At 32.1% G+C, this 15,567-nt stretch overlaps 1 protein-coding gene across 1 annotated transcript in view; it reads left to right on the top strand.

The window, feature by feature from the left end:
* Positions 1-13,134, top strand: part of Dfd (homeotic protein deformed) — a 29,371-nt gene extending 16,237 nt beyond the window's left edge. Inside the window, exon 2 of the mRNA XM_015516211.2 lies at positions 11,566-13,134. Coding sequence (XP_015371697.1) covers positions 11,566-12,278 — 713 coding nt within the window. The 3' untranslated portion in view covers positions 12,279-13,134. The remainder of the gene's footprint in view (positions 1-11,565) is intronic.
* The last annotated feature ends 2,433 nt before the right edge of the window (positions 13,135-15,567 follow it).

The raw sequence follows: 15,567 nt of genomic DNA, 5'->3' as shown, positions 1-15,567 counted from the left end.
CTTTTTAAGGATATAGTTCAACACTCTTACTACGTATTTTATATTTGTGTCTAAACAAAATGTGATTTGTTTATAATTAATTCTCTAAATACCTCAATTTCTTATTACTCCGTCAACTATTTGAAAATATGGTCTTTAAATATATTCATAATTTTCAAATATCAGATTTTTATTTACTACATTATTGAACAAAAAGCAGTGGGCTTGTGCTTGGCAAATCACCCTGAATAATATGATAAATTTATGATCACAGGCTTAATTAAAAATATTCAGTGATAGTATTATAATGTATTTTAATTTTTTTTTTATTAATATTACACAGACTCTACTACACATCACTCTATATGTTTAGTTTGTATTATTATTACTTTTAGTGCTTAAAATAATATAATGTACCTCCCAATAGTCATGATAACGAGGGTAAAGCAATAATAACAATAAAATGTATGAATATTTCACAACAATATTCTTAATGTAAATCAACTTTTCAATACTACAGTAATAATTAAATGATAATTTATACGAATTGTAAATACAATTAAATATTGCTCTTATTTGTTTAAGTAACAATCGTGTTAATTAATAATTAATAAATAAATGAAACAATTTCAATACAAATACATGCGTAGTATTTTAACATATAGCTTATAGTAATAGTTATTTTATTAAGCGCAGTTACGGGCTAATAGACGATGGCCTTATAATATGTTCAACATACTATCTTATTAATGTAAAGCTGTGATTAATTATCTCTTATAGGTACCTGCCAATTATTACAAAAATGCTTAAATATATTTTACATGGATTGTCGTATTTATTTGTAAAAATAACGAGATTGTACGTATTAATACGAACTGTTGCAACTTGAGGTCGTTATTATACCTATATCTATATTTTACATGCAATATTATAATAAAACATCATACAACGAGACGTTAACTGCTATTAGTTTACCTATCTATGCCCATGCATAAAATAAGCTTATAATATATTATACTTATTATACTTGTATAATATTAGATTATGTTGGCATGTAATAATATGTTAATGTAACGGTATATATTATATATATAGTATTTGTCAATGTTTGTCATTGAAAATTTTAATTCCTCGACGCCGTCAATCGGTAAATCACATGCAGTAATAGATGCGATGTCGCGATTTCGGTTGTTACAGCGATCTTAATTCTAGATGCGGTCTTATCGCAAGGAGATAATGAGATTTCTGCTGCTGCAGTGGCAATGATGGCGCGGCGAAGGATGTTTCCGCGATCACGATCCTCCATAAATCATTAAGCGCGATCCATTCGCGAGCGTTCGATTCGGATTTCTCGCGGCATTCGTTAAGTCTCCAAGTATTTATTCATGAAATAAACCGTACCCACCTTAAGTATAATACATATATATGTATTATATGACTTTATAGACGCGATATATATGCTGCTGCATCGACTAGATTTTAAGTCTTAAGACTATCTTGTCACGGTAATAATTGAAACCGTGACGGTATACCTGAGTACAACACCTACCTTATACGTAATATAATAATTAGGGCCTGGAATTGTATGCGTTTGCATATTTTTATTAATTAAATTAAAAAATAGCTAGGTAAGATACAAAGTTGAATCTTAACTTAATGTGTTGGTAGCAAAATTAAATGTTGCATATTTTTGCATATTTGGAACATTTTTAATTTTTATGCATATTTTAGCATTTTTCTAATATAAAATGCATATTTATGAAAAAATAGTACCTATTATGTTATTAATACTAATACTTAATGCTATGTCATATGAAAAACCCGTGGATGTAAAAGAAAAAAATTTCCTAAAAATCGAAGAGCATTTATTAATTTTAAAATGTATCCATGTCTTTTGTAGTTAACTGTAACTCTCCGTGCAGTAATTTTGAAATATTATAAGAATACACTAAATTTGTTTTATTTGATTTTTGTTCATGAATTTTTATTTAGCTGAGTGAATGTTCAAAATGCAACATACTACTGAATATATCATACAAAATATAATTATATTTTATCAAATTGGCATTTAATACATTTTTTTGTTATTAATATACCTTATTAATTATTTAATGAATTATATACATTTTTTAACTAAATAAATTTAATTAAAATGCATTTTCGTTCACATACTTTTGCATATTTTAAGTGCATATTTCAATATTTGAATGAAAATCAGCGCATATATTCATGCATATTTCATACATTTTTAGTGCATATAATTCCGGGCCCTAAATTAATAATATTGACACTCGCTAGGTGCATTTAAATCGGTACAGTGAAATATTTGCGTTTTCGAATATTGCATAGTTTTAAAAACGGTATTTTCAATTAGGTTTAATATGTTACAACTTTACCGCTACAATAATATTGTAAACCGGATCGTTAACCGCAAAATTGATTCTGATGATACCTTCAATCAATGCAAGTCTAATACAATATTATATAGGTGTACGTACGCTACTAACTGTCGCGTATTTCCATATACTAGTGACCTGAGGGTTATTTGCAGCAGTGCGGGCTACCAATATGAGCTTGAACGCGTCTGTGAGACCTATTACGAAACTAACATATTATTACTATACAACATAACAAATATTATTTGATTTTAATCGAAGTCCTTTCTCCGCGGCGCATTTCACTGAAATTTCTTTTAGGCCGTGTATCATGCAGGCGCGGCTTAAAATTATCGGGCCCCTCACGCACATTCTCGAGTATTGCACTACATAATATATGCATACATATATATATATATATATATATATGTATATATACGTGGTTTTCTCTCTCACATCAAAATTTCTGTATATATATATTTGAGCATTTTTATTTTTTTTTATTCTGCTCTTCTCTCGTAGGTCCTACAGGCGCTTTGTGGCCTTTTCCTTGTGCAGTTTTCATTCACGACACGTATTTGATTAATGGTTCAACGGGGTCAGGAGCATCTGCCGTTATACATCCGGATGGGGATGGATGAGGTGTATAGGGGGTGTACCGGGGAATACACAATATACAGGGCGCGCGCGATAGACGCAGAGAATGTGTGTGTGACGGAGAAGAGTGCGGCGGGAAACCCGTGGCGGACCGTACACGGGCGGTAAAAAGCCAAAACCTTTGTGCGCCCTTTTTCGAACCCCGTCGGAATATTGTCGAAAATTTAGCTAGTGACATGTCCTTTGAACGCTCACGCCGTGCCGCCGCAGCCATCGGCGTGTCCGCGAGAATACATTACACCCTAGAGAGAGAGACATACACACACACACACACACGCACGCACTCGCTCGCGTCCATTTGTATAAAGCTACTGTTCCTTATTCGTATGCGATTTTCTCTTTCCCCTTTTTTTTCTACATACGAACCGTTTTCACGCCGCGTTGACACGTTAAAAGAATTTATTTTTTTATTCTCCTTTTTATTTTTTAAATTGCATATACCTGGCATACTCGTGTGTACCTGCCTACCTATATAGCAGTATAGCGACAAATCGTAAGCGGCCCAAAATCAAATCGATTTAACTATCAATAAGTATTAAGTACTCTATTATATACAGTATAATATGTACCCCTTCTTTTATGGAAAAATTTAAAAATCAGATTTGTAGATGGTGTCCATAATTTAACCAATATAATATATTATATCTATACTATTAATATACCTATATTTCAGCAGAATGTTAGTTATTTCGTTCATTATCATCAATCATACCTACAGATTTCCCCTATAAGAACAATGATAGAGGATGTACGCGCGTATATATAATATTATACCTACTATTAACATTTTCTTGAACAAAACACTAATAGACTTAAAATCTGATCAGTTATAAAGTCATATATTGACATTCGCTCTCTTCGATGATTTTTAAGGTTAGAGTACTTAACATTGGGGAGCGACACTTCTTTATTTCGACCAAAAAATATTTATTTGCTCTACAGTTTACTGTTAATCGCCCTAGCAAATAATAACTTTTACTCCATTAATAATGTTTAAATATTTAAAAATTATAAGAACGATACAGATAGTTTTTAATATATGACATTGTTTGTGTTATTTTGTTTTGCTTTGAATTATTTCTGCTCTAAATAACTTTACAACCACGCTTGTAAGACTAAAATAATAAACCTTTTTAATTTGTAAGCAACGAGGCGTTTCCTGTATAGGGCGTTTTTTCTAATATACGCCCTCTCAAGGGAACGCCTCATAGTCACATTTTAACTACCTTCAATTTCATTTTTACGTTGGCGTCGTATATCTCGTACCTACATGTATATAAAACAAAACATTAATAATATTAATCCGTACCTAAAATATTTAGTCTTGTTCTAACAGTTAGTATAGAAAAAACTGAAAGTAAAATCGATAGAATAAAAATATGACAAATTGTCTCGTAATAAATTTAAGCAAAATAAGTTATTATACTACTATAATACATACATATTATTCGATATATATGTTGGGCACGGATCAATATTGCACCTAAAACAAAATTTGTATTTTATGGTCAGTATACCAATTGAGTATGCACTTATATTTTAGGTCAGAGTACCAATTGCGCTGCTTATATTTTATGCCCCTTATAGGTATACTGTTTACTATTTACCGTCAATACATCGATTTATGATACACACATTTTTTTACTAATGATCTGTGGCCAATATTCTAATAATTATGTTGAGACTTTTTTGAAACATCATTGTAACAAATAAAGTATGAATTTGAGTGATAACTATATAGACGACAACAGGTTTTCATTAACGTTACCTATTTATCCACCTAATTGGTACATTCTCCACATCACTTGTATAGTATATACAATATATTTCTTTATTTATTTATTTATTTGTGAACGGGCTTAGAGACCAAAAGTACAAAACAATATATAAAATAGAAAAATGTCAATTATGTAAAAAAAGTAAAACAAAACAAAACAAAAAGTAACCTAATGGTAAAAATAATAAAACAGACTGAAATAGTACTAATAAAGCATTATATTTATATATATAGTTTATACGGAGTAATACATGTACCATAGATACTTTTATGTGTATATATATATTATATACGAATGTACGATATTGTCAGTTTAAACTGTTTATAGTATATTGAAGTACCAATTATAGTTTTATAAATCCTGAAAATGACTGAGTACAATTGGTCTATCAACCTATTGAAACTACTGAGCGTAATTGGTATATCGACCCTAAAAATTACCAAACGAAATTGGTGTATGAAAAGATAATTTTAAGCGTAGTTGGTAACTCCCATGGATATTAACCCTTATGTCGACAAGGAACATCATGCCTCATGTTTACTATACAGCTTTATGTGTGTTTATCTCATCCACTTTTTTCAACTTTTTATCATGAAATAGGTATCCATTTCTTGAACTGTATGTAAATCAAACTTAGGTATATGTTCGTAAAAAGAACATGCCTCTATTTTATCCAATTCATGAAATGGAAATTCTTATTTTACTTTTAATAAAATAATTGTAACAGTTCCTATAAAATAGATCGAGGACCGGTCAGTATATTGTCAGTCAATATAATTGCGCAGTTATTATCAATGATCAATCAGAGGGCTTATTACATAATAATAAGCTTCACAATATAAATGCGGTTTAGTAAAAAAGTGGTATACATTTCAACAAACTAACCTGTTTTGTAAAAATTACTATAAGTTAATACCGATACTCACATTACGTGAAAACAGATTCCCGTATTTGTGCAGGGGTTGTCAGACATCCGTTGTCTCATATTTAATATATTTTTTTATTTTATATACTCCAACGTGAAACAAAACATTTCTATCGGTTTAAACTGTTTAAAGGTTCTTTTAAGTGTAAAAATTGTTGCATTATTTTTGTAATAATAGATACCTATGTATACTAATATAAAATATATTAATGATAACTGTTGTAATGATAAAAAAAACTTCTATAATTAAAAGATAATGCGATGAAACTATTTCAACTTCGCGAAAAGTGATCCGTATTAATTTAAAAATATTACTCTAAAACACAAAATGTCAAATTATAAGGGTTTTCATATCAAGAAATGGATAAACTTCAATACGTCCATCTCATGAATCTAAGTCTGAATTACACGATTTGATCCTATACCTAGTGAAGTTTACATTAAATATTTCATTAAAAATACACGATTGCACTAAGTGGATACCTACGACATATCGATTGTCACACTCAAACGTGTTGGCCTTATATCCATTATAACATATTATATATACGTATTATTATATAAATTAATATATATATATATATATATATATATATATATATATATAATACATTGATATTATATACATACATGATCCGATACTCGTATGATAGATTAGCATCGTCAGTATCGACATTGACTTTGTCGTCCTCTAAGTACCTTTAAATTATCAATGACGAATGGGGCGATTGCTGCAGGGGGCAAGCAGCGGTGGCGGCGAGACGATGTAAGATGTAGATGTTGATAAATTACAAGGGGCTGTGTGACTGTATATAATATGTTTAAGATACTGTTGCAGTGTATAAACACTACGACGAGTGCCATGCATATTATATAGTCACAATACGGTTGTGGTTGCGCGACTCTTGTACCTATACATATGAGTATTATATATTATTGCTATATACATTTTACATAATATATAGGTACCTATTATACGATAATGATGATAATAATATAATATGTATAAGAGACCCAAAGAAGGACATAAATCGCTAAATCGCACGCAATTCAATGATATATAATAATCTACCTATACACAAACATATATAATATATATATATAATATTATGATAATGTACGCGAATCAATCACGTCCGAGAAACGGCGTTTAATAATAGTCGTCGTCGTCTCGGTGTGTCCTTCGGTGTACATTAATTTTTTTACACAACACCACGCTCTGGCGTCGAATCCCCATAAACATCGTTGTGCGGCACACATATCGTGTATAGGTACTATATACTACTATTATACATTGTCCGTGACCCTCCCGTGCAGCGCAGTATATCACAATCAAAATCATAATAATAATAATATGTACAAGAACACGCCGTTATTAATAACGCGTATTATGTATAATATTATACACAATATACAATACTTATGTATATTATGAAATTGTATCATATTAAACGGCTTCAAATCATCGACAGCAAGAGGGGAAGTTTCGTATATTCGATATGACTATACACGGGTGTCGTGTGCTTGTGCGGCGATGTTAAGTAGGTACTTTATAGCCGACGATCACACACACACACGTGTATAATGCGATATACACAGTACTATATATATGTATATATTATTATTATTATTATTATATAATACAAACGGGGACGCATATAAATTATATATTATTATTACTATACACATGGGTACCTGTATGTGATACCATATACCTACACGCGTGTATATAAACGATAATGGCCACACACTCGGCTCGCGCGCGTTTCATGCGTGTGCGGTGCAGTGTGTCGTCTCGGGATCCACTTGGGCGGCGCGGAAGAGCGTGTAAAACGCGCCAACGACAATGGCAGGCGATTTATAATTTTCGGACCGCGGCGCGACCTCACCCGGCGAACGCGCCCGGACCGCCGCTGCAGCCCGCGCGAGATTAATATCGCGTTCGACAGGGCGGTCTCATTGTGCCCTTTAATGATCGCGTGTATACATTTATACATATTATTATACCCACACCGTCACACCAGCGCGTTTATATACATCCAAAACACCCATTACAGAGGTCACGTAAATTACGTGTACAGCAGGTAGGTATATAACATATATATATATATGTATAGACATCTAAGTGTGTGCACATGTCGTTGTATTATGTATTATACGTATATATGGATGATGTATGCGTACCCATTATATATTATATATATATATATATATGTACCGCGCATCGAGAACTGCGTTGTAGACGATGAGCTCTATTCATTGCTAATTTGAACATCTTTAGACCGCTATTGATATATACATACAAACGCTCTCGTGTAGGTAATATTATATAGGTGCAGGGTGAACACATATGCGTGAATGTGTGTGTGTGTGGTGTTTATATACGCACAGCAATATTATTATTGTACGTATACTGATGCAACGACACGGCCTGCAAGCTCATTTGTACCCGCCGAAGGTATATTATTATTATTATTAAGTATAAACACGCACACACGTCACATCGCGCACTGCAACGACCACCGGTGGTCATCATCGTCCTCGCTCCGCTTGCCGCTGCCTGCAGACATTATCGCATACACGCAACATAATACGCACACACGGCTCGCCGGCTGTTTTACCGTAAATTATGAAAAAGATAGGTGATAGGTCCTCGTAGACGAGTCCCGTCCGCTCCGTGCACACGTTAAAATGCTAAAATATTATTGTATTATCAATGGTCATTTTTTTATCAATACGACCTATTATTTATTTTTATTTTTGATTAATATCATATTATTTAATTTGAACATCGTTGAATCGTTATTCACTGTATTTCATCATCACGGCTAAAGATGAAAGAAGTCATACTATGTATATAAACATTGTGATTTTCATACTTTAATTTCGTGTAGGTATCCGTTTATTTTATAAGTAAAAAATTAAATTTTTTTTTTCGGATGTGTAATATTATTATTTATTATTTTATAGATTAGGTAAATATTATTTATATATAGGTACCTACATGTGTTTGCACCACGAAACTGTACCTACCCTGTTTAAAGAAATACTTAGAAAGTACTTAAGCAGTAGTTTACAAAATGTGCAGAGATTAAATGTTATACAAGCCGAATCGTAATAGTTGGAGGACGTTATTCGAAAAAGTTTTATAAACGTGCCCAGAGAGGCCGGGAGGGTAATTTTATTACATTATTATTGTTTAAGTTTTTTTTATTAATTTTTCGACAGAGTATATATTTTATACAACAACCGGCTGACGTTTAATCAATAGCCGGTAATCAAATTTTGAGCATCAAAAATTGTACTCGATCACCGTTCAAACAAACTGCTGTATATAGTGATGATAATATTTTAAGTCGTTAGGTATATTCAACTGTGTATGAAAAAACCTAAAATTCACAGCCATTTTTCACTACCACTTATTTTTAATCGTGATTGCTTGAGTTTGGTTTTTGAAATGTTTAAGTCTTTAGGTACCTTTATCATGACCAATAATACAGTGTGTAATAACCACTTTATTTAAAAACTTTTATTTCGTGTATAAATATATATATATATATAGAAATTATAAGCTAGTGATCAATAATATCATGTTGTGCAATCTCCGAAGATTAATATAATAATATAATTTTATATATAATTATTGTAGTTAAAATTTAAAAACTTAAGATTGCATTTTTATTTTGAAAAATCTATTTCTAAAATGTTTAGACAGACCTACAAACTGCGTCCGAGAAACTAAAATCTCATCAGTCTTATAATTATACCTATAATACCTATTATGCCTATAATTGGGAAATATAAATGTGTAATCGTACATTCATAATAATGATAATAATAATAATAATAATACAACACGTTTTGCATTTATTATAATAGCTGTTACTATTAAATTACCTATCCTATATTTATAAGTATATATATCATAATATATTTATCCGTTTTATCCTAATACACCTATATCGGCTTATCGTTACGCAACAGTCAATATTTTATGGTGACTGCGACGGCGGCCTCTATAAGGCTGTGGATAAAATAATAAAATAATATTATATAGATGTGATTTTTTTTCTTCTCGTCTATATAGAAGTGTTTTGCGCTCAACAACACACACACGCTCTGCACAAACTAGCACACGATCTTAACGAGCTGCAAGGCCGTCGTCATCACTGAAGTGCGTTCCTTATATATATATATATATATATATAACTGTATACCTAGTATGTTTTTTGTGTAATGAAAAGTTGATGTCGAACAACAAACACACACAAGCGCGCACGCACTCGTGTAATACTTAGATTGTGTACAATAAAGCATAAAGGTAGTAATAATAATAATAATAATAATAATAATATCAATACACACACATACCGCATAAACACATACCATATAGATAGAATAATAATATAACGGCAGCAGAAGCAGCTATTCGTCGTCGGGTGACCCGGCAACGTCGACAAACGCACCCGAGACAGCGGCGGCATATTATATTATTATTATTATTACTATCGTACTACGCGCAGACTGCTCCGGCAACGTTCCCCCATTTAAGGACCGCCGCCGCCGCCGTAACCACCACGCCCTTGTCCACGGATCGAACATGGCTCCGGCATTTCAATAATAATCATAATGATAGTAATAATGGGAAAAATATTTCGAAATTAAATGTTTGGGCGCAGAAAGACGCCGCCGCGCAATAATATTATCATGCTTGAATATGTATAGGTGTATCTGCGTATTATAATATATTATGAGAGTGTGTACCAATATTCAATCATAAATATTCATATTCTCGCATCTTGCGCGATCAAAGAGTTACTAAACATAATATGCGTAAAACAATCAACAGTTGATGATTGATATATATATGGTATCCATGAACCGTTTAGGCCATGAGATTTCTGCATTTGACTTTAATTTTTAAACTTTTAGACTTAGACGGGAAAAACAGGAACATTGTTCACATTAATTATTTTCTGTAGATACACAAAAAAAAGAAATAAGTAACTGCCTATTTCGTTTGTTAAAATATAATTAAGTAAAGTTAAATAGGTATTGACTGTTTATTTTTTATTTTATATAGGTATCTCTCATGGAAGTCGCGTATAGGACATGTATTCTGGTTTGTGCGAGACTTGAGCCAAACAGTTTTCGGCACTAATTTCTTATATACATTATTATTTTTGATAATTTAACAAGGAAATTAGTCTGTTCTATTATTATTCTATTATTACGTAGTAATAATGTAAAAGCTTATATTTCCGGATCAACTATACAAATATCCGTACCTAACCTGCAATGTCGCTCATACTCGCTTAAAATAAATTATTACATCCTTATATTATAATAATATTATCGCCAATTACCTATACATAATATTATATATCTTATAATGTATTGTGCCGAATTCTGCGCACATTAAATTCCTATAAGTTATATATAGGTACCTACATGTAAACAGTCGTCATTTGAATAGAATTGTTACCACCCAATCTCCTATTTACTATACCCATCAATTACACTTGTCACATAACAATAAAATATGTTTGGTGTAACCGTAAGTATTATAATAATATAATATACCATAAAAACTGGTATGCACAAGATATATTTTATAAAAAAGTGTTTTTAAAAACCTGCATAACATACATTCTATTGTGTTTATTACTATGTATATTCCCACAACATATCGACTGCCGATCTTTTTTTAAAGCTTATTTTAAAGGTATTTTTTCAAGTTTATATAATGATATACGTGTTGTTCGTATTCCAGTTAATATATATATACCTAAACGTATAGGTAATCGTTTTTGATGGTGTGTAAAACTTATGTTTTTTTTTCTGATTTCAGCGAACGGCGCGTATCAACCGGTGGACGTGAAGAGACAACGGACCGCTTACACTCGGTACCAGGTGCTGGAGCTGGAGAAGGAGTTCCACTTCAACAAGTACCTGACCCGGAGACGGAGGATCGAGATCGCCCATTCGTTGGTGCTGTCTGAACGACAGATCAAGATATGGTTCCAGAACCGGCGAATGAAGTACAAGAAGGACAACCATCTGCCCAACACGAAAAACGTGCGTCGGAAAAACGGAAACACGCAACCGGCAGGTAAAAAGTCCCGAGCCAAAAACAACAACAACAACAACAACAACAATAGCAACAACAATAACAACAACCATCAGCAGCCACTATGCTCGCCGTCCGGGTTGAAAATTGATTCGCACGACATGTCGCCGCAACAACAACCCGAGTTGAGGTTACAACAACAAAACGACGCCGGGTCGACGTCGATAATGGCCGCCATAATTCCGTCGTCGTCGACGTCTTCGTCTTCGTCATCGTCGGTCGCAGCTGCGTCGATCGCTGGACACAACAATCCGGCCGCAGCCATGCAGCAACAGCTTCATCAACAGCAACAACAACAACTCCAACAGCAGCAACAGCAACAGTTACAGCACTGTCTGAACCACCGCGGGCCACCGCACCTGTCCCAACACCTACAGCAACAAGGTTTGGCCATCGGAGTCGGCGCCGGCGAGTACGGCCTCACTCAGCTGTAACGGCATGTTAGCAGACCGTGAGCCGCCCGTTTTCCAAGGTATAAGTTACTTGACATAAAATTAAAATAAACGAAAAAAAAATACGAAAGTGAATAAGCGATCACCACGTTGTAATTGATACATTATATACCTAGGTACTATTTAACATAACCATATTGTCATTATACACTGCAGACACATCTTAATTTCTTCAGGCATCATATACGTCATGACCGGTGTCTTCTTTGCACTGTATACGAGTCTTTCTCCCCACGTTCAGATGATTATTATACATAGGTATATATACCTTCAAACCTTCGGGTCCAAAAGTCCCCGAGGGATCGATTGATTTTGCGTCCGTTTGACTGACACCAAACTATCCTGATTTATAACCAATACCTAGGTACTTATGATATACGCGATTGCTGCGGCCGATTTTCCATATTATACCATAATAATTGTCGTCTGTGATTATACCAAAAACGCGATGAATATTGTAGTATTGCGTGTGATGAATTTAATAATATAGTCTGCAGCATAAATTTATTAATTTGAGTTATCAGATTTATGGTCTGCAGCGGGTATATTATGTTTTAATTACATTTAAAAAAAATGCATGCCTAATTCCTATTTTGTGATCTATAATATCGTATTAAGTATTCATGCTAGCTAGACAATGGGCTTATTGAAATCTTCTGGCGAAATAATTTCCAACGCACGTTGTGTACACATAAAATATAAATCGGTTAAAATGTCTATATTTATGGGAAAAAATGTTATTTAATGTTAATATCTCTTACAATTTAGATCTTTTTTTGTCCAATCGTTTTGTTTTCGTTACGATAAAAAGATTCTATATAGGTATACTACATAATAATTTATATAATTTATAAAATAGAAGATATTATTTATGTACATGCTCATATATATGAGGCATATGAAATATATGAAGATTAAAAATTATATACAGCTCATTTGTAAATTATAAAAAAAAATGTACTATTTAAGGAATCGTATTATTATTATTATATTTTTTTTTTTTTTTTTTGTAATCTTGTAATATGTACATAAAATATAAATCACAAAAACACAAGCTCATTTATTTATTGACCTATAAAAATATATAATATATAGGTAATACTACTTACTTTATAATATTCACATTTATACTGTAATATGTTTATGTTTTTCCATGACTATGTATAAACTATAAATGAAAAGGTATTTTTTGTTTAATCGATGTCGTCGATTGATTTTAGAAAGTGTTTTTTTCTTCTTTTGTATACTCGAAGAAAAAGAAAATATTTTTAACTTGTGTATTATACTTATATATACTATGTATAATATATTATTGTATACTTTAAAGTCGCTATATATATTTTCAACCTTTATTGTTTTAAAATATGTATTTATTTTATTTTCGTTTTTCCTATACGGTATTCTGAGTCTGACGATACGTTTCAGTACATACAGTAAACAGTGTTATTATTATACAATATACTTATATTATATAATATTATATATAATTAATGTCCAAAAAAAAAATAATCCGAACATATTAATATACAGCATGGAGAAAAGCAAATTAAAACATTAATACTGTCATTAAAACAAAATAGTTTTATTTTACCAAAATACAGTATTTGGTAGTTACCTTTACCGGCTACAGGGGTGGATAAAGTTTAAAGGTTTAAAGTGACTATCGATTAGTCTGATTACATAAGACCGGCCCGGTTATTATAACTATAGCCTACCATTACTACAGACTTGCAGTCTAGTATTCCGAAATAATTTAGTCTTAATATAATATATCTTATGAGTATAACTTCAGTCTCCATGTCTTATGCGCAATACTTTTTAAAATATAACTATCCCCTGAAAATAAAAAATACTTTTTATAGAATTTTACTTTTTAACGTCCCTTTACATATTTTTTGATACATCATTAATATCAATCAGCTAAAACCGCAAAACTACTTACTAGATGATTATTAAGTAACTGTTTTATACATTGTTATTTTTAATAAGAACTGCTGTTAGATATTTTCTTATGAACAATAATAAGTTACAAATACATAATGTTATCCATAGCGTGGTTCAAAAAATAAAACTCAATCGAATTTACAGCAAAGGTCAACACTCGCTGCAGATGATCTACACATTGACAGTCCGATCAACCATTAGTATAATTTACCTACATTTTTCTGAATAAATAGATAGGTGTCTCGTGAATTAAGCACCCTTATAAGAGTACTTAGTACACCTGCAGTATCCGTTCTAAACACATCTTTTACATCGGTAAATAATTATTCCTGCAATTTCGCAAACTCTTATGATATCATGGCTGCGCTATAAAAACGTATACTAAAAAATGTATACTTAAAAATATACCTACGTGGCTTGATGCGTTCTGGACAGGGTATATTCATCTCCATTGTAGTCACTTTATACAATTCTATCTTACAACTGGACAGGTTCCAATCAAACACGATGGATTCCTGACATCACGAGCAAAGACTGCATAGTCCATTTCTCAAAACCGCGATTTGAATAATATATGCCAATGCGACGAGTACGGTACATATAAATTATAATATTATTATCATCGCAATCGAAATAACAAATGCGTATACGTAAGACATAATATTATGGATGTTCTTGTGGAAGATTCAAAATTTATTCTGACTAAGTGGATTATTCATACCATGTCTAAAAGTGGCTCATATGGTATTTTTTTATCATCCCATGCTCGTTCATAGATGATGAAATGAATAATGAAGAACAATCTATGCTTATTCCTTAGATTCTTTTTGAATATATTGTATCAATAGACAATAATATTATCTTATGGTTATCTATATTATATATGTTGTACTTGAGTAGATCCCACGGGTAGTGTATCATCGATGTAATCATGGAAACAACAGCTCCGTGTAATTATTAAACTATATCATATATGTACCACTGTACCAAATCGGAAACAGGTACAATTTTAAAACTGTTTGGGGAGTAGGTAATTAGCACCCCCGGTTTTTTCGTTGACATAGTGTCACCGATCAGAGATACGACACAGACGTGGATGGACGGGAATTCGTTGATATTAAACTTATGAATGAGGCATACACGACTCTTTTAAAAAAAAAAAACTCGATACCTACCATGATTGATAACTGCTGCAACGGTTTTCATTCTTATTTAAAATATGTAAGTTTCTTTATCGCTCAGAACCTTCTGCCCGAGTGAGAACCATCGTTTCTTTTTCCGTTGTATGTTATAGCAAAAAAGCATAGTACGTTTAGTGATCAAACTA

Source organism: Diuraphis noxia, unplaced genomic scaffold (assembly GCF_037042655.1).
Source record: "Diuraphis noxia isolate RWA-SAM2 unplaced genomic scaffold, SU_Dnox_SAM2 contig0002, whole genome shotgun sequence".
NCBI lineage: Eukaryota > Metazoa > Arthropoda > Insecta > Hemiptera > Aphididae > Diuraphis > Diuraphis noxia.
Note: the sequence above shows the minus strand (reverse complement) of the source record. Positions and strands in the feature narration are given on the sequence as shown.